Here is an 18528-nt window from a genome sequence, read left to right as displayed (position 1 = left end):
GTCTTAACCAGTTCCAATGGACCAGAACCATTCCACTACTATTTGTCTTTCCCTCTCCGCTATGTAGGGAGCCCTTTGGATTCCCACGTTTAGTATTTAAAGAGCCCCTTAATACTTAACACCCTGACCTTTGTTACTGGGGTCCCAGGACAGAGCTAGTCATAGGAGTCCTAGTAGCTTCATGTTAAGTTTTTCCTTCGCTAGAGACACTGTCCTTGTACCTGTGGTATGGGGACAAATTGGAAAGACATTTGATCACCATCTGTCACTTCTCTGGCATAAGCACCATGAACTAACCTGATCTGAAAAGTTTCCTGTCTTTGGTTTGAAGAAGTGGAACCTTTTCTGCTTTTTTAAAATCAATTATGTACTTTGGAGGCAGGAAATCCTTGGCTTAGGAGCATAACCTCTATCTGATCTCTCTAGGATAACTGCTGATTTCATCACCCATTCACTCTCCCTTTCTCTTTTCCTCTTCAATTGCCCTTCCCTCTGGAAACCTTTTTTGCTTAGACCGACCTGTCTGGTAAGGGTTCTGTTTGGTCTTGTAGCTCCAGTCCACCATTCTCATCTAGCTTGACCTCATTTCCCACCTCCTGAAAAAGAACTACATAGTCAGAGACTGTGATAAACTATAAGACAATTTGTTTCTGCCTTTGAAGAAACCCCACAATTTTCCGAACTCTAACAGCTATTGCGTATTGTATTCTTTCTCTCTATTGAGGTCTGGATTTAATTCTCTTGCACTACCTTCTTTCTGTTCCTGATCCTTAAGCATGATTAGAGAAAAGGAGAATTGAGCCTGACGGAGAGCTGCTTAGAGAAGTGTGGGTAACGTGCCTTTGACTGAGCCTGAGCTCAGAGGCTCTCCCCTAATTCCTCGTGTAACAAAGGAGAGGCAGTTCTGGTACATTCTCTCAGGAAATAAAAAGGCTTCCTAAGTGAAATGGGTTTGTGAGTCAGGGAGCCGCACTGAAAGTGCTCAGTAGGTATGTGTTGAATGAATATTGCAAACCAAAATTGCCTTCCATCTGGATAATGCCAGCTCGCAGTTTTTTCATGTTATTTTTAAAAATTTGTTTTATTAATTTTCAGACTTTTTGAAAAGACCTCTAGAGAGTTATGTGAAAAAATTAAAAGTACCAGTTCACGTAATTCGAATGGAGCAACGTTCTGGATTGATCAGAGCTAGGTTAAAAGGAGCTGCAGTGTCTAAAGGCCAAGTGATCACCTTTTTAGATGCTCACTGTGAATGTACAGTGGGGTGGCTGGAGCCTCTCTTAGCCAGGATCAAACATGACAGGTAATTTTCTGGAGTGTATAAATTGTTTTCAGTGCGTTTGTCCTAAACTGTGGTAAGTTGCAAAATTCCATGTTTTTAAATAAATATAAAAATATTTTCCTTTAAAATGCCCATGCAGAGTACTCTAAACCAAATATGAATAAGACCACGTTCTAAAGTCTGGAAGGAATGTTTGCAGACTGTCTTGTTAATGAGGATGGATTAGGAAACATGTTAGGACATATACTATATGCTCTCTTCACTAAATGGGAGCAGAACAGATAGACACGAATCTCAGGGAAGGTAGGATAAAGCCCTTTACTTGTCCCTGCTCTCTAAGGCCGACACTGGGGCGCGAGCAGGTCATCTCCTCTCTGTCTGCATCCTTACTGGGACTGTATCTCTTAGCCTATAGCACAAGGTAGAAGGGGGTGGGGAGATACACATTGTCTCCTGAAATGCTTGATTATATATGGAAAAGGACTGTAATCTTGGATAATACAGGTAGAATATTGGGAGCAGTGCAAGCTCATGGTTGTAGTCTTTCATGTTGCACAATTTTCAAAGAATTACCTACTGCTGGGCTTGGCCTTAGCTCCTAGATATGAGACAACCTAACTTCAGTCTGCAAGACCTATGTTAGTTGAATTTCTGCTTGTCATTGAAGTTTGAACCAGAGGCTGTCTGTGTCAACATTAAGGTTTAGATTTCAGCAGGGTAAACTTTTACTAGTCACGTAGAGCATAGTGGGAGCCAAAGTCATTGCATCTATTCTGTTTATAAGCAAATGCTGGACCTACATCTCTGCCCGCCCCCCCCCCCACGCCCAGTTTATTTTTGGCCGCGCCACCCGGCATGTGGGATCTTAGTTCCCTGACCCGGGATCGAACCTATGCCCCCTGCATTAGGAGCGTGGAATCTTAACCACTGGACCGCCAAGGAAGTCCCCATCTCTCCCCTTTCAAAGATGAATTGCCTGGGCAATGAGAAGATACAGTAGCTTTAGGAAGAAGAACACTGCCTGAAGAAGAAATAGGATATTTCTGTAAATTGTTTTCTATATGTAACAGATGACTGATTTAGGAAGTGTTTGCTTGCGTAAAGACAATGTGTAACCATTATGAAGCAGGAGCCTGGACCCATGGAGAGAAAGCAATGTGAGGTGATGACAGATATATGAAAGGGAAATTGGCTGAAATAACAACCACAACAACTTCCAGTTGGGCTGTGTGGTAGATTAGGTATCCTGAATAATGTTTCCAACTGAAAAAGCTAAGTGCTGGATAAATTCAAAACACATTTTTAAAAAAAGATTTATTATTTATTTATTTATTTCATTTATTTTTGGCTGCGTCGGGTCTTAGTTGCAGCACGCAGGATCTTCATTGAGGCACGCAGGATTTTTCATTGCAGCGCATGGGCTTCTCTCTAGTTGTGGCATGCGGGTTTTTCTCTCTGCAGTTGTGGCGCATGGGCTCCAGAGCACGTGCGCTCTGTAGTTTGCGGCACACAGTCTCTCTAGTAGAGGCGCGAGAGCTCAGTATGTGTGGTGTGTGGGCTTAGGTGCCCTGCAGCATGTGGGGTCTTAGTTCCCTGACCAGGGTTCAAACCTGTGTCCCCTGCATTGTAAGGTGGATTCTTTACCACTGGACCACCAGGGAAGTCCCCCAGAAACATTTTTAAGTGCATCACCAAGTTGGCAGCAGAGTAAGAAATTCTGCAGATCTCAGAACAAAGTGTAAACAAGTAAAGTAGTCTGGGCACTAAAGCCAGCTTTCACTTGTAGGGTTTCTGCTGAACTTAGGGGACACTGAGCTTCTGCCTTGAAAGACAAACAGATGGGAGGATGGGAGCCAAGGCCTGGGCCCCGCCTACAGTGGTTAGACGAATAGCAAACACCTGTATAAAGCTAGGCTCCTGATGTCTGTACTTCTGTGTTAGAATGAGAAATGAATCCCACCACACCAAAGACAACTTGGCCGTTTCAACCTTGGTATGGGGTGGAGGAGGGGAAACGGATCTCCCCTAAGAATTTGTAAGCAGAACACAGAAAAGGGGTACCAATTCAGCTCTTTTTATGAGACTAGTATAACCTTGATATGAAACCAGAACAGATGTGGAAAATTACTCAAACCCACTCACAAATGCTAATACGAAAATCTCACAGCACCAGCAAACTGAATCCAACTGAGATTTATTAATATCATATCAACATATATATATTTATATATATAAGTAAAGCATATCAATATATGTAACATATCATCACTGCTTGGTTAGTGTAATATTACAAAACCAATTCACATAATATACCCTACTAACGTATTTCTGAAACTGTGATTAAAACCCTGTCATTAGGGCTTCCCTGGTGGCGCAGTGGTTGAGAGTCCGCCTGCCGATGCAGGGGACGCGGGTTCGTGTCCCAGTCCGGGAGGATCCCACATGCCGTGGAACGGCTGGGCCCATGAGCCGTGGCTGCTGAGCCTGCATGTCCAGAGCCTGTGCTCTGCAACGGGAGAGACCACAACAGTGAGAGGCCCGCGTACTGCAAAAACAAAAACAAAAAAAAACCCTGTCATTAAAATTCTAATCACTTTAGTAGATACAGAAAAAAGTGTTCATTTGTGATTAAAATGAACATTGATTTATGATTAGAAATACTTAGTAAACTATTATAGAATGTAAATTTACTAATTTAAGATGCTAAACTAATTTAATTTAGCTACACACACACCCTTAACTAGCAAACATCATATCAATAGAGAAATGCAGAAAGTATTTTTTGGGAAGATATTGCACAAGATAAGAATGCCCTGAATTATTACTGTTACTCAGTATTATTAGAAGCCTTATATTTTGCAATAATATAAGAAATAAAGGGTATAAGAATTGGAAAGGAAAAAAGCAAGTGCTGTCAATTGCAAATGATTTTTTTTTTACGAAGAAAAGTAAACTGTAAGTAGTAGAAATAATAAGAATTTAGCAGTGTAGCCAAACATAAGATCACCATAGAAAAGTCAGTTGCCTTCTCCATACCAGCAGGAAGAGTTAGAAAATATAATGTAAAAAGAAGAAAAGAAATGATACCATTTATAATAGCAATGGAAATCATAGGCTATAATTAGGAATATGTTTAACAAATGATGCATGAAATAGAAAACTGTTGAAATTCATTGGAAAATAATCTGAGCGGAGAGAAGGATAATGTTCATGGATAGAAAAGTCAATACAAAAATGTCATTTCTCTCCACATTGATTTATATAAAGTCAATGTGTTTCTAATTGAAAATCTCAACAGAATTTTCTTGGAGAAGCTGGCTGATTCTAACATTTATCTGGAAATACACATTTTAAAAAATAGCTAAAATACCCCGAAAAAGAGGAGTCAAGTACAACTGGGCCTGCCCTACTAGACATCAAGACTTATTTTAAAGCTATTTTAATTGTGGCAGTGACGTATTGATGTAGGAGTTCACAAATAGACTAGTGAAACAGAGCCACTCCATGTTTCTATGAAAACTTGATTTATGACAGAGCAGGCACTTATGATTACAGCAGCAGAAAAAAAAAAGACCGTTAGATAAATAGTGCTAGAACAATTGGTCATCCATAAGGAAAATAAACTAAATTGGATACTTACTGCATGTAATACCCAAAATCAGTTTCATAAGGATTAAAGATAAACATGAAAGGCAAAAATATAATTCTTTTTGAAGATAATATGGGAGAATATGATTTGGGAGTAAGGAAAGATTTCTCAAATAAGACACCAGTCAGATGGGGAGGATATCACATACTCTAAAATGTGGCTCCAAAGGGCTCTGAGCAGAGGGCACTGTTTCTTAGAAGGGGCTGTGGGCATATGTGTTTTTTCAAGTTTATAAAAATCACACTACCAAAAGAAGAATGTTTCAGAGTGCGTGTTCAGACAATTTGTATGAAGAAATACAAACTGCAGGAAAAATACTCTTTCTAATCATTAGAAAAGATAATTTTTTTAAATCCAGAGATACTGTGTAACATTATTATAGTAACAAAATTGCAAGAAAATAGCATCCAAAGTTGATAGTATTATAAGGAACCTGTATATACATATAACACTTTTGGAGAGAAGTTATGAGTAGTGCCACAAAAAGTTCTTTAATTTGCTTATCTCACTCCTGGAAGTTCACTCTTAAAGCAAAAGTGAAATATTGTATATATGAACATGGTCACTTAGTATCTTAATAGCAAAAATATATAAGAAATACAAATGTCCAGAAGTCATTTATTAAGAAAATTGTTAGCTTAAAATTATTAAATATGTAGTCATTAGAATTATTAAATATATAGTCATTAAAAGTTATTTTTGAATACTGTAGAAATATTTGAAGTACTTTTACATGTGGCAAATATATAAAAGTATGAATGGAAGAGGGATGGAAGGTTATTTTCAATAAGTTATAAATAAATGTGATAAATAATTATGATGCTAGCTTGGTAGGATATAGCAGGGAATTTTTTCACCATTGTCCTTAACATAATAGAATGTATTTTTATTTTAAAAACACCTAGTATACACTTGTTATGCAGTTGTTACCATAGCCCTCAAAAAAGAAGGTCTTAAAAGATTTTTAATTTGCTTTTATGATTTTAGGAAGACAGTGGTCTGTCCTATCATTGATGTGATCAGTGATGATACTTTTGAGTACATGGCAGGTTCTGACATGACCTATGGTGGATTCAACTGGAAGCTCAATTTTCGCTGGTATCCTGTTCCCCAAAGAGAAATGGACAGAAGGAAAGGTGATCGAACTCTTCCTGTGAGGTAATTGATTTGTCAAAACATTTTCCCTAATGTGTTATTGGCAGGGGATTGTGAAGCATTGGGGATCATATTAGAAGGATTATATGTGTATTTTGAAAGACATGAAGGATTTGTGCACCATATATGTAGTTAAGAGCCATCTTTCATGTATATCATTATTTCAAAGAGGGATTTTTTTTCTCTGATGAATTAATAAAATTTGAATTTTTCATTTCTATAAATCTAGTGCCTATGAGAAATGATAGTGACATGCATATGTTTTCATTCCCATATGAACAGTGTTTTGCAAATCTATAATTTATGCTTTAATTCAGTTGTTAGGGATAATAATATTTAACTTAAACCATCCCTTAATTAATTGTAAGTGCCAATATGTGAAAATAATACCTAAAACTGGGTAATAAAATGTAAAATGTAAGATTTTAAATTCAGACATGTACCATCTGATAAGGTTAGAAAAAGCTTGTTTCAAATATAAAAATAACTAGAATTGACAAAAGTATAAAAAAGGATTTCCATTAATGCATTTCTGCTTTTTCTTTTGTTCTATATTTGGTCTTATATAGATTTTTTTCAGAAAGGGATAAAAACCTTCATGCTATTCAGGACCTTTAGATAGAGACCTTGAGCCTTCTGAGCCATCCGAGGATTCCAGTTGCGTCAGCCTGCTGCTTCTGTAGTAATTGAGAGTTCCTGCAGCACCAGGCTTTTTAGCCTTCTCCTCTCCAGGAGAGGAGAAGGCTTCCCAGATCTGTCTTCCTTTGAATTAAGTCCAGTTCTGACAAAGTTGAAGAGAGGTTTCACTAATTCTATGTTCTTTCTCCCTAGCCAGCCCGAGTCCTTTCCTAGTAAAGGGACTTTTCCACTCTTTTGGTGACAGTTCAAATCACCGTCTAAACCAGGGGTCACTAAACATTCCATACATGATTGACTTCTTTGAAAAATCTGATAAAAGCTTTGAGTCTTCTCTAAAGTGGGACTGGGGGTGGGAGGCAGGGATGCACATGTGCAGACAGAAGGGTTTACATACAAGTCTAGGAAATTTAGAGAGATCCCCAAACCTAGGTCAAGAAACCCCTGCACTAAATGATAATGCAGGGTGTCAGCCTATTTATTTCCTTTGACTCCTAAGATATTAGACTTTCTCATTCTTTTTTCTCTTCTAAAATCAAAGTAAGTCCTAACTTCTTTGTGGAAACAACTATTTCTACTGGAAAAGCAAATGCTGCCACCCTCACCAGTGCATGGAATGAGTATGTTTTAGGGTTACATAGGTAGCCAGTTCATCCTAAAATATGATCTCCATAGTGTCCTCTGTCCCTGGAACTTAATTACGGTCTCTTAGTTGGAACCCAATTTTTCTCCATATTCATTCTTCAAGGAAACCAATATTTGGTATTCATTTATTTAAATCCTCCTTCATTATCATTTCTCTGCTTAATTCTACCTATTCGCACCCACTCTACATACCTAGGCCATGTTTTGAGGCAGAGAATTTACCATACTTGGTCAGGATGATGATCTCCTTACTTAGGAGGAGTATATTGATTTTATTCTGTACTTCATCTCCTTCCTTAAAGGTTGAGGGAAAGGGCTTCATTGCTTTCATCCTGTTTAGTCTTACATCTTTGCAATATTTGCCACCCCTTAGAACCTGGCGTGTTAGAGCTGCTAACGTGAATCTAGTTGGTTGATGTGGTCAACTGCATTTATGGTTGCTTGGAACTATGGAGTAGATACACAGTCAGATGGAGAGGATTATGAGAAATAGCTTCAATTTAAGGAGTTTGGGGTAGAAGCTCAGTCAGGACCTGAGGATCAAGAAAGGTACTGAAGACAGTAAGAGCCCTTGGGACTGGGCAGGGAAGGGTGTCCAGGCAGAGAAGGATGTCCAGGTAGGAGCTGTGACAGCACAACTGGGGTGCAGGTCCAGCACAAAAACAAAGAAAGCCCTGGGAGCCTGTGAAAGTTTCTGCAGAGTGTGAGAATAAGCATTTATTCTGTAGTTACAAACAGTTATAAAACTACTTTTAAAAACAAAAACTGATAGTAAATTTTAAATTGTTACAATTAACGGTATAGTATTATGATTGAATTTCAGAACACCTACAATGGCAGGAGGCCTTTTTTCAATAGACAGAGATTACTTTCAGGAAATTGGAACATATGATGCTGGAATGGATATTTGGGGAGGAGAAAACCTAGAAATTTCCTTTAGGGTAAGTTCCCTTTGAAAAAAGTAATCTGTATAACCTCAAATATGGATATGCTTTAAATATTTATGTTATCTCTAAATAAAAATTAAAAAGTGAATTTAATATGAGTTTAATCAGACTTCACAGCCTTCAGCCCATAAAAAGTTTGGTGATACTATTAAAGGTTCATTATAAACTATTTTAAGCAAATAATTTAGTTATATTACTAGTCCACCTGTAAAACTTATACAAGATTCCCCTGTTGTCTTTAATTTGTTACTTTCCAGGAAGTGATTCAAACTCTAAAAATAAACAAAAATAACACATAGTTTGTAGATGCTACTTTGTTACTTAACTGCCAAAAACATAATCTCACTTTCTTTAATATGCTTTGTCCTTCTGGTTTGAAAATTGTTCTCTCTTATTTAAACCTGGTCACTTTACCAGCTTTATATTTTTCCCCATAAAAAGAAAAAGGCAAAAATTCTGAAATTATTCTAAATGAATGTAACCCAGTCAACCTTAAGTCTTATGCATTTCCTGTTCACAAAAAACAATATATTTTTAAAATGACATAGTGTATTTCTGAAAATAATGAACTTTAGACACATGGCCTATAGTGGAAATCACACTGAACTGCGCTGGAGTCTAACCCAGCTAGCTTGCTGTGTTCCTGGTAGATAGCTTTGCTCTTTATAAAAGGAGAGGTTTGAACTCCAGATCATCTTGGAGATCCTACTTAGCTGTATCACTTTATGATCCTGTGAGAATGTTAAGGTAGGCACACAATATTTAACAAAATCAAAATTTTTCAAAATGTATTTTAATTGAAAATACATGTTTGACTTACGGAAAAGTGTATTTTGAAAGGATAATTTCGTTAAGGATGTGAAACCAGTTAATCTTTCTTTTACCCCTTTTTTGTTTTTATTCTCACAAACACCATAGAGTGTGCTCTCACTGTCCACTGAATAACTCGTGAGTAATCAAGTTTAGATTCCTAGGTTCTGTTTAATGTACAGGTTGTGACAGGTTTGGAGAAGGAGGAACAGATAGGACTCTGGCTGAATACTGCATGGTCAAAGTTTTTGACCACGAACCATATTAATAAATATACACACAACCCATAATATAAACATTTCATGAAACAGTATGTCCTTGTTAGTACTGGTTGCAGTTCATCAAATTTGAATTTTATGACCCTCGTAAGAGTGATGGCCTGCAGTTAGAGAAATACTGCTGTGGACCTCAAGTCTTTTCTGTATTTTGCATTTACCTATCTTTCTGAATTTAACCTTCAACTTCTGGTTTGATCAGAACCAAAAATTGAGGAAGCCCTGGCTTTGGGACCATATAGCAGGAGCTCCACTGTACGCCCTTGATCCTGTGAAATTCCAGCTATGAAACTGAATAAGATGTGAACCGTTTTTTTTTTTTTTTATATATAATTATCAGTGTTTAAAACTGGTCTTCTTTGCTGTTGTTTTCAGATTTGGCAGTGTGGAGGAACTTTGGAGATTGTTACTTGCTCACACGTTGGACATGTGTTTCGGAAAGCTACACCCTACACGTTTCCAGGAGGCACGGGGCAGATTATCAATAAAAATAACAGACGACTTGCAGAAGTGTGGATGGATGAATTCAAGAATTTCTTCTATATAATTTCTCCAGGTTAGCATTATTTTGCATTAGAATTACAAAACTAACTTTCTTGGTCTGATCCTAATGCATTCTGCAGAGAGATAAGAAGGAGTGGAAGAGAACCTCTGAGCAGAGGTGAGACACCTACCTCATAGGTTGTTGTAAGGAGTAAAGGAAGTCACATACATATAGAAGGTGCTTAGCAGAATGCCTGGTATATGTCATTAACAATAACAATACATGATCCAGTCTTGCAGAAGTCACTATTGGTCCAGGTGCTTTCGATGTTCTTTTTTTTTTAAACCTAACTGCAACATTTAACGTGTATGTGAAAGCGTCAAGTATTTCAAGGCCAGTGCAGAGCCCTGTAACATGCCTCCAGGGACTTCTCTCCAGGAGTTTTTCTCTGCTCTTCTGAGTTTTGTGGCAACAGCTGTTCCATCAGCTATAAATCTGCCTGGCATTGTTACCATTCCATCCTCTTCAATCACCTACAAGACTGTGCAGTGGTAGCGCACACAATTCAGTGAGCTGTGAGAGAGAAACCTGACTGGAAACAATTGCTCTGTTTAACCTCTGTTTCATATTTGGGCAAAACTGGTCTTTATTTCTGTTTTTGCCTTAACAAATATTAAACTTTTCTGACCCCATATAACTTACATTTGTGTGTAATATTATTAGCATATATATCATTCTCAGATAAATTTAATTTTTCTTTGAAAACACATATATTTCCTTGTTTTATACTTTGGGAGGTGGATTTATGGTATGTCACTTGTGTAGTCACACATCACCAAAATGATACTACTTTTCCTGTTTGACTGGCTTTTTAGATGCAATATATAAATAGAAATGTGTTACCTAATGGAACATTAATAATTCAGTCACTTATTTCTTTTAACAGGTGTTACAAAGGTAGATTATGGAGATATATCATCAAGACTTGGTCTAAGACACAAACTTCAATGCAGACCTTTCTCTTGGTACCTAGAGAATATCTATCCTGATTCTCAGATTCCACGTCACTATTTCTCTTTGGGAGAGGTAAAAAAAATATGTGTGTGTGTGTGTGTGTGTGTATGTATGTGTGTGTGTGTGTATATTCTGTGTGGTTATTATGTTCTCACTGATTTATAAAAAAGAATAGAGGTTACACTTCTAACAAGGGAGTACCTTCGTATTAAAGTTACCTCAAATGTGAGAAAGTTCTTGTTAGTTGAAGCAGTCTACTTATTAATTTTTTATCATGTTATATTTTGTTAAAATAAGAATGCTCAACCTCTCACCTTTCACAGTTGGACTTTTTTTTTTTTCACAGTTGGACTTTTGTTACAGTATATTAGTGTCTTTGATAGACTTCTTATTTTAACAAACTGGCCCATTTAGTTGAAACCATATATTCCTAAAGCTAATGTCCTAGCATTAATTAGCCCAAATTAAAGTGTGAGGAACTTCAAAGTAAAGATAAATTGTAAAGAACTGACAAGGAAACTTGAAAGACCATTTATTATAAGTTGTATTTTTAACACCCATTTATTTTCCCTTGGGAGTCCAAAATCTCAGTGTGGGCATGGAGGTTGGAAAGACTATTGGTTAGCATACTTATCTCTGATGATGCCTTTAGTCATTGCTCTTAGAATTCAGCAGCAGATCTTCTTGAAACTGAAATAATTTACATATTAGTGGTTATAATTAGCCAACACAATTAGTTGTGCTTTGGAGTTTGGCCTTTTTAATCTTTGTGGGTGCCCATGGTATAGGGTCTGGTGTGAGAGAGTCTTGCCTTCTTACCTTCTGGTATAACTACCAGGATGGTCACAAGGAAGTATTTCTTGTGCCCTGTCCCACTGTTTTCCTAGAATGTCGATAGCCGTTCTTTCTGGTTCCCAGCCAAAGCTGTGCTCTGTGTGTAGGAAATCTAAATGGGTCCTTCTCTTTAGTCCAGGGGTCTGATCAAGTCAGGGGTTTTAGTAGTTTCATAGGGCTGCCATAATAAAATACCACTTCTGGCTTAAACACAGAAATGTATTGTCTCACAGTTCTGAAGACTAGAAATCCAAGATCAAACTGTGGGCAGGTTTGGCTCCTTCTGAGGTCTGTGAAGAATCTGTTCTCTGCCTCTTTCTAGCTTCTAGTGGTTTGCCGACAATCATCGGTGTTCCTTGGCGTGTAGAAGCGTCACCCTGATCTCTGCCCTCATCTTCACATGGCATTCTCCTGTGTACGCGTCTGTTTCCAAATTTGCCCTCTTTATAAGGACACCAGTCATATTGGATTAAAGCCTACCCTAATGACCTCGTTTTAACTTGATTACCTCTGTAAAGAACCTGTCTCCAAATAATGTCACATTCTGAGGTTCTGGGGGTTGGGACTCCAACATGTGAATTTGGAGTGGGGACACAATTCAATCCATAACAAAGATTGAGCTAGGTGGGGCTGGGTTGCAGTTTTAGGGAAGACTTAGTTCACTTCTGGCTCATGTATGTTTCTTGGAGGGGTCTCTGTCTCCTCAACCCTGAAAGTTTTGCCTTTCTGAGGTTTTGAGATTAGTATACTTTAGCCTCCCACCTTTTTCAGTGGGGGGAACCAGTTGTTATTTTTTCAGGTCTGCTGTCTAGCAGGAATTTGTCTCCTAAGCACCAGGAGATGTGGAAGATTTTTTTTTTAATTTTATTGAAGTATAGTTGATTTACAGTGTTGTGTTAATTTCTACTATACAGCAAAGTGATTCATTTATATATATATACACACACACACAGGCATACACACACACACATTCTTTTTCATATTCTTTTCCATTATGGTTTATCACAGGATATTGAATATAGTTCCCTGTGCTATACAGTAGGACCTTGTTGTTTATCCATCCTATATATAATAGTTCACACCTGCTAATCCCACACTCCCAATCCGTCCCTACTCACCCACCTCCTTTTTGGCAACCACAAGTCTGTTCTCTATATCTGTGAGATTGTTTCTGTTCTGTAGATAAGTTCATTTGTGTCATAATTTGGATTCCACATATAAGTGATATATGGTATTTGTCTTTCTCTTTCTACTTACTCTGCTTAGTATGATAATCTCTAGGTCCATCCATGTTGCTGCAAATGGCATTATTTCTTATGGCTGAGTAGTATTCCACTGTATATAGGTACCATATCTTCTTCATCCATTCATCTGTCTATGGACATTTAGGTTGCTTCCATGTCTTGGCTATTGTAAATAGTGCTGCAGTGAACACTGGGGTGCATGTATCTTTTCAAATTATAGTTTTCTCCGGATATATGACCAGTTGTGGGATTGCAGGATCATATGGCAACTCTGTTTTTAGTTTTTTGAGGAACCTCCATACTGTTTTCCATAGTGGCTGCAGCAATTTACATTCCCACCAACAGTGTAGGAGGGTTCCTTTTTCTCCACACCCTCTCCAGCGTTTGTTAGTTGTAGACTTTTTAATGATGGCCATTCTGACCAGTGTTAGGTGATACCTCATTGTAGTTTTGATTTGCATTTCTCTAATAATTAGCTATGTTGATCATCTTTTCATGTGCCCGTTGGCCATCTGTATGTATTATTTGGAGAAATATTTATTTAGGTCTTCTGCTCAGTTTTTGATTGGGTTTTTTTTGCTGTTGTTGTTGTTGTTATTGAGTTGTATGAGCTGTTTGTACAGTTTGGAAGTCCTTGTCGGTCACATCATTTGCAAATATTTTCTCCCAGTCCATAGACTGTCTTTTCATTTTGTTTAGGTTTCCTTTGCTGTGCAAAAGCTTGTAGGTTTGATTAGGTCCCGTTTGTTTATTTTTGTTTTTATTTCTATTGCCTTGAATGACTGACTTAAAACACTGGTATGATTTATGTCAGAGAATGTCTTGCCTATATTCTCTTCTAAGAGTTTTATGATATCATGTCTTACATTTAAGTCTTTAAGCCATTTTGAGTTTATTTTTGTGTATGATATGACGGTATGTTCTAATTTCATTGATTTACATGCCGCAGTCTGTCCAACTTTCCCAGTACCACTTGCTGAAGAGACTGTCTCTTCTCCATTGTGTATTCTAGGCTCCTTTGTCAAAGATTAATTGACCATAGGTGTGTAGGTTTATTTCTGGGCTCACTATTCCGTTCCGTTGATCCATATGTCTGTTTTTGTGCCAAAACCACACTGTTTTGATTACTGTAGCTTTGTAGAATTGTCTGAAGTCTGGGAGAGTTATGCCTCCTGCTGTATTCTTTTTCCTCAGGACTGCGTTGGCAATTCTGGGTCTTTTATGGTTCCATATAAATTTTAGGATTATTTGTTCTCCTTCTGTGAAAAATGTCATGGGTAATTTGATAGGAATTGCATAAATCTATAGATTGATTTGGTAGTACGGCCACTTTAACAATATTAATTCTTTCAATCCAAGAGCATAAAATATCTTTCCATTTCTTTGAATCATCTTCAGTTTCCTTTATTAATGTTTTATAGTTCTCAGCATATAAGTCTTTCACCTCCTTGGTCAGGTTTATTCCTAGGTGTTTTTTTTAAATGCAGTTTTGAAAGGGATTGTTTTTTTTTTTACTTTCCCTTTCTGATATTTCATTGTTAGTGTAAAGAAATGCACCCGATTTCTGTTATGTTAATCTTCTGTCCTGCTACCTTGCTGAATTAGTTCATCAGTTCTAGTAGTTTTTGTGTGGAGTCTTTAGGGTTTTATATATATAGTATCATGGCATCTACATGTAATGACAGTTTTCCCTCTTGAGATGTGGAGGATTTCATTCTCCCTTTTAGCCACAGCTTCCCATCCACTGACAGCACAGCAAATGTCCCATGAGGAGAATGGCCTCGTATTTGGGGCTCCTCTGATTTTTATTTTGTCATGCTAGCCTTCACATAACCAGCATCACTGTGCTCTTTCCTTGAGGAAAAGGCCCTTTTGGGCCACACCCTGTCCTCAGCCTGCACCATCAGCAAATGTCCTTACTGAGGAAGACATCTGGTGATTGTCAGCTCACCCAGGGAGGGCTCTTCCCTTTCTGGGATTATAGTTCACCTCACCCTAATTGCTTCCATTGCTCTCTAATAGACTCAAAAATAGGATTTCTGCAATTTAGCTGTTTTTCCCTCTACTTGTTGGAGCAGAAGTGTTGGACTACTATGTGTTACTACTGAGAAAGTGCTTTTCCTCTTCTTTACTACAGTGCAATACCTCAAGCCAGGGGGCCATAAAGATTCTGGTTCTCCTTTCTTAATAATCTTCTAATTCCCCAAGGTCCCTCTTTTTATTAGGTCAAGGCAGTGATTTTCAATTTTCTGATTACAACCCAGAAGTGGTTTATAAATCAATTTAGCTACTTATGGCCAACATTTTTTAATTGCTTAGGAAATACTGTATGAAAGTGCATTGCTTGTAGTAAAGAAATTTTGTTGTTACTGGGTCTGTCTGCAGTTCGTTGCAAATCTTTATAAACCTTTAAATTATAAAATTGACTTTTTGAAGGCATGTGAATCCAAATAGAAAGAAAGAAAAACTCAACACTTTTGTGACAGGAATTGATAGAAGGGCAAAATTTTCTTTGTAAGTCACAACAGGGAATGATGATTTGTGTGGACAGGTCCCACCCCAGGACTGAATCTTCCTGACACTCAGGAAAAGTCGACCCCCACCCCCACCCCCGATCTGCAGGAGGTTGTCACTTCTTCCTTCCTTTCATTCATTCAACAAATATTTGCATACAGACTATTTGATAGATACTATTTTAAGTACTGGGAATACAGTGAATAAAATAAAGTCTCTGCTCTTGTGGATCTTACAGTCTCTGGAGGAAGACAGATTTTTCTTTTTTTTTAAATATTCACGGTGTCAGGTGGTGGTAAGGACAAAGGGGATAGAATGACTTGTGGGCGGGAGTGGTGGTGCTCTTTTATGTGGAGTAGTTGAAAAAATCCTCTCTTATAAGGTGATTTTTGAGCAGAGATCTGAAGGAAGTGAAGGAGCAAGTCAGATGAATTTCTGGGGAAAGAGTGTTCCAGGCACAAGGAAAACAAGTGCAAAGGCCCTAAGACAGGAATGTACTTCGGCACATTCCAGAAGCAGCAGAGAGGCCAGTTGTCTGGGTATAGTGGACAGGGGGAGAGCAGAAGAAGATAAGGTCAAGACGTAGTGAGGGCCAAATCACATAGAGCTTGTAGGCCATAGTAAGGACTTTGGGTTTTGTTCTGAGGTGGGAAGTTGCAGGGAGAGATGAGCAGACTTTCACTGAAAAGGATCAGATTGTCTGCTATGTCAAAAAGAACTCTGTGGGAACAAGAGTAGAACTGGTGTATTGGTGAAAGGAAAAGAATAGCCAAGGATTATATTAAGATTTTGACTGAGACTCTGGGGCAGTGAAGTTGGCCTTACTGAGATGGGAAGGCCTGTAGAGCAGGTGCAGAAGGCGCTCAGCAGTGCAGTCTGGGACATGTTAACATTTGATCCAGGTAAAGATAGTGGATAGATATTTGCATTAAAAACCCTGCAGCTTGGACAAAAGTTTGCGATGGAGATCTAAAGTTAGGGGTTGGCAGTATATAGGTGGTTTTTAAAACCACAAAACTTCATGAGAGCACCTTGGGGGGGAGTGAATGTATTGTAGATGGACAAGAGGACTGAGGACCAAGCCATAAAAAACTCCACAATTTAGAAATTGTGAAGGTGAGAAGGAATCAGCCAAAAAGATTGAGAAGGAGAGAGCATTGAAATAGGAAGAGAGGGAATTCCCTCGCAGTCCAGTGGTTAGGACTCTGTGCTTCCACTGCAGGGAGCACGAGTTCTATCCCTGGTCAGGGAACTAAGGTCCCACAAACAACATGGCATAGCCAAAAAAAAAAACAGTTACTATTTCTGAAATAGGAAAAGAACCACGAAAGTGATGCCCCAGTAAGTGAAGGACTTGCTTCAAGAAAGAGGGAAGTAATCCATCGTGTGGAACACTGCAGAGAAAGGAGGGAGACAAGTCCTGAGAACCGCCGTTGGATTGGTGAGGGAGACATTGTCAGGAGGCTCCATCTCACTGTGTCAAGTGGGTTCCGGTAGAGATTGGTAGGGACAGAATCTCTGATGGCTTCACAGGAGATCAGGAGAAGAGGAAGTGGAGATCATGAGTGTGGATAAGAAATTTTGCTGTAAAGCTGAACAGAGAAATAAGTGGCAGCTGGAGGGGTAAATGGGGTTAAAGAAGGGTTTTTCTGTTTATTTTTGCTAAGATGAAACTGTGCTGATGCCAAGGACACAAAAGAGAAAATGTGAAGATAGAAAAGAGCCGCTGCTTGCAGGAGTCCAGGAGTCACGTTTAGTAGGTGGGGGAATGGGCTGTGGTGCACAGTGGAGGTAGAGGCTGGAGGGCGGGCAGTTCATCCACGCAGCTGGAAGGAAGCGGGGGCCGGGGCCAAGTCAGGCGAATTGTGGGTTGAGAGCTGGAGGCTGGTAGTTTGAGGTGGGAGTGTGAGGGACTTCTCTGGTGAGCTTTGTTTCTTCAGCTGAACACAAGATCGTTGGCTGAGAGTAAAGAGCGGGTGTTGGTGATGGGGGAAAGAGGAGGAGATGTAACGTGGAAAAGTAGGATGCAGTAGAGCAGCTAGATCACAGTGGGGAGCTGCGCGGTGGTGAGTTAGAAACTGATCAGCCTGGTTGCAGTGTCTCCAGTGCCAAAGCGAGCACAGACTCCTTGTTTGTCCTTGGTAGTTCCTAAGGCTACTTCATGGTTAACCTGAGCTCCCTGCCTCTGAACTTTGTTGTGGTTTAAGGAAGTCACCTCAAACAAGCGAGGGTATGCGGAGTTCCTTGTCTCATTAGTGAGTATCCATTCCCTTTGCTGGAGCCTCATTCCAGTCAAGAAAGGCCCAGCATGGGTGATGCCATGGGAAGATTGATAGCAGTTGCTTGCCTTCAGAATAAAGAATGAGGAGCTTTTTTTTCAGAACTGACCCAATTTTGGACAACACCTAGGCATTGTTAGCTAGGTCAGAATATAGGCATATTACAAAGAGCCACCTGTCTAACATACAGTAGATGATTGCCTAGGCAAGCTTGCCTTTTACCTGCCTCTTGCCAGCCGTCTTTCTATATAAGGAACAGATTTTACCCTCTGTGGCCTGCTTGTTATTACCTTAGTAACTAAGCAGCTGGTCTTAAGCATTTATGTCCTTAATACTAGGCCACACTATCAGGTCGAAGCTCTGATTTTGGGACTGGGGTTGTTCTCGAGCACCAGCCAAAGTGCAGCTAGGGAGCTTGTGCTTGTGATAGCTCCACCTCTGTGAGCCTTCCTTTGCTAGGACTGGAATTTAGCCTATCAGGTACCTCTTGTCATGTTACAAGGGCCCAGGGAAACCTGAAGTCATAGGATTTTAGAGCAGAAAGGGAAATCGGAATGTGTACATTTAGCACGTCTGGCTCCACAAAGTCTGGCTCTCATAGCTCCTGTAGGGACCTGGAACTGAATAAATGTGTTTCATTGTGATATCTAGTTGTTGTTAATCCAAGAGGTGAATTGTCTAAACAGCAGACACAGAAAGCAAATAATCCAGACTCTTACAGGTTAGCCAGGCTTATGACTGACCATTTACTTTTCCACCC

General features: G+C 39.0%; 1 protein-coding gene across 2 annotated transcripts in view; it reads left to right on the top strand.

Moving 5' to 3' along the window:
- Positions 1-18528, top strand: part of GALNT1 (polypeptide N-acetylgalactosaminyltransferase 1) — a 199436-nt gene that overhangs the window by 168453 nt on the left and 12455 nt on the right. For both annotated transcript variants that reach the window (XM_065890586.1, XM_065890587.1), the window contains 5 exons: positions 1096-1303; positions 5919-6089; positions 8191-8308; positions 9775-9955; positions 10830-10969. In XM_065890586.1, the coding sequence (XP_065746658.1) occupies positions 1096-1303; positions 5919-6089; positions 8191-8308; positions 9775-9955; positions 10830-10969 (818 nt within the window). The remainder of the gene's footprint in view (positions 1-1095; positions 1304-5918; positions 6090-8190; positions 8309-9774; positions 9956-10829; positions 10970-18528) is intronic.

Source organism: Phocoena phocoena, chromosome 13 (assembly GCF_963924675.1).
Source record: "Phocoena phocoena chromosome 13, mPhoPho1.1, whole genome shotgun sequence".
In the NCBI taxonomy this organism is placed as follows: Eukaryota; Metazoa; Chordata; class Mammalia; order Artiodactyla; family Phocoenidae; genus Phocoena; species Phocoena phocoena.
This window is presented reverse-complemented; position numbering and strand designations above follow the sequence as displayed.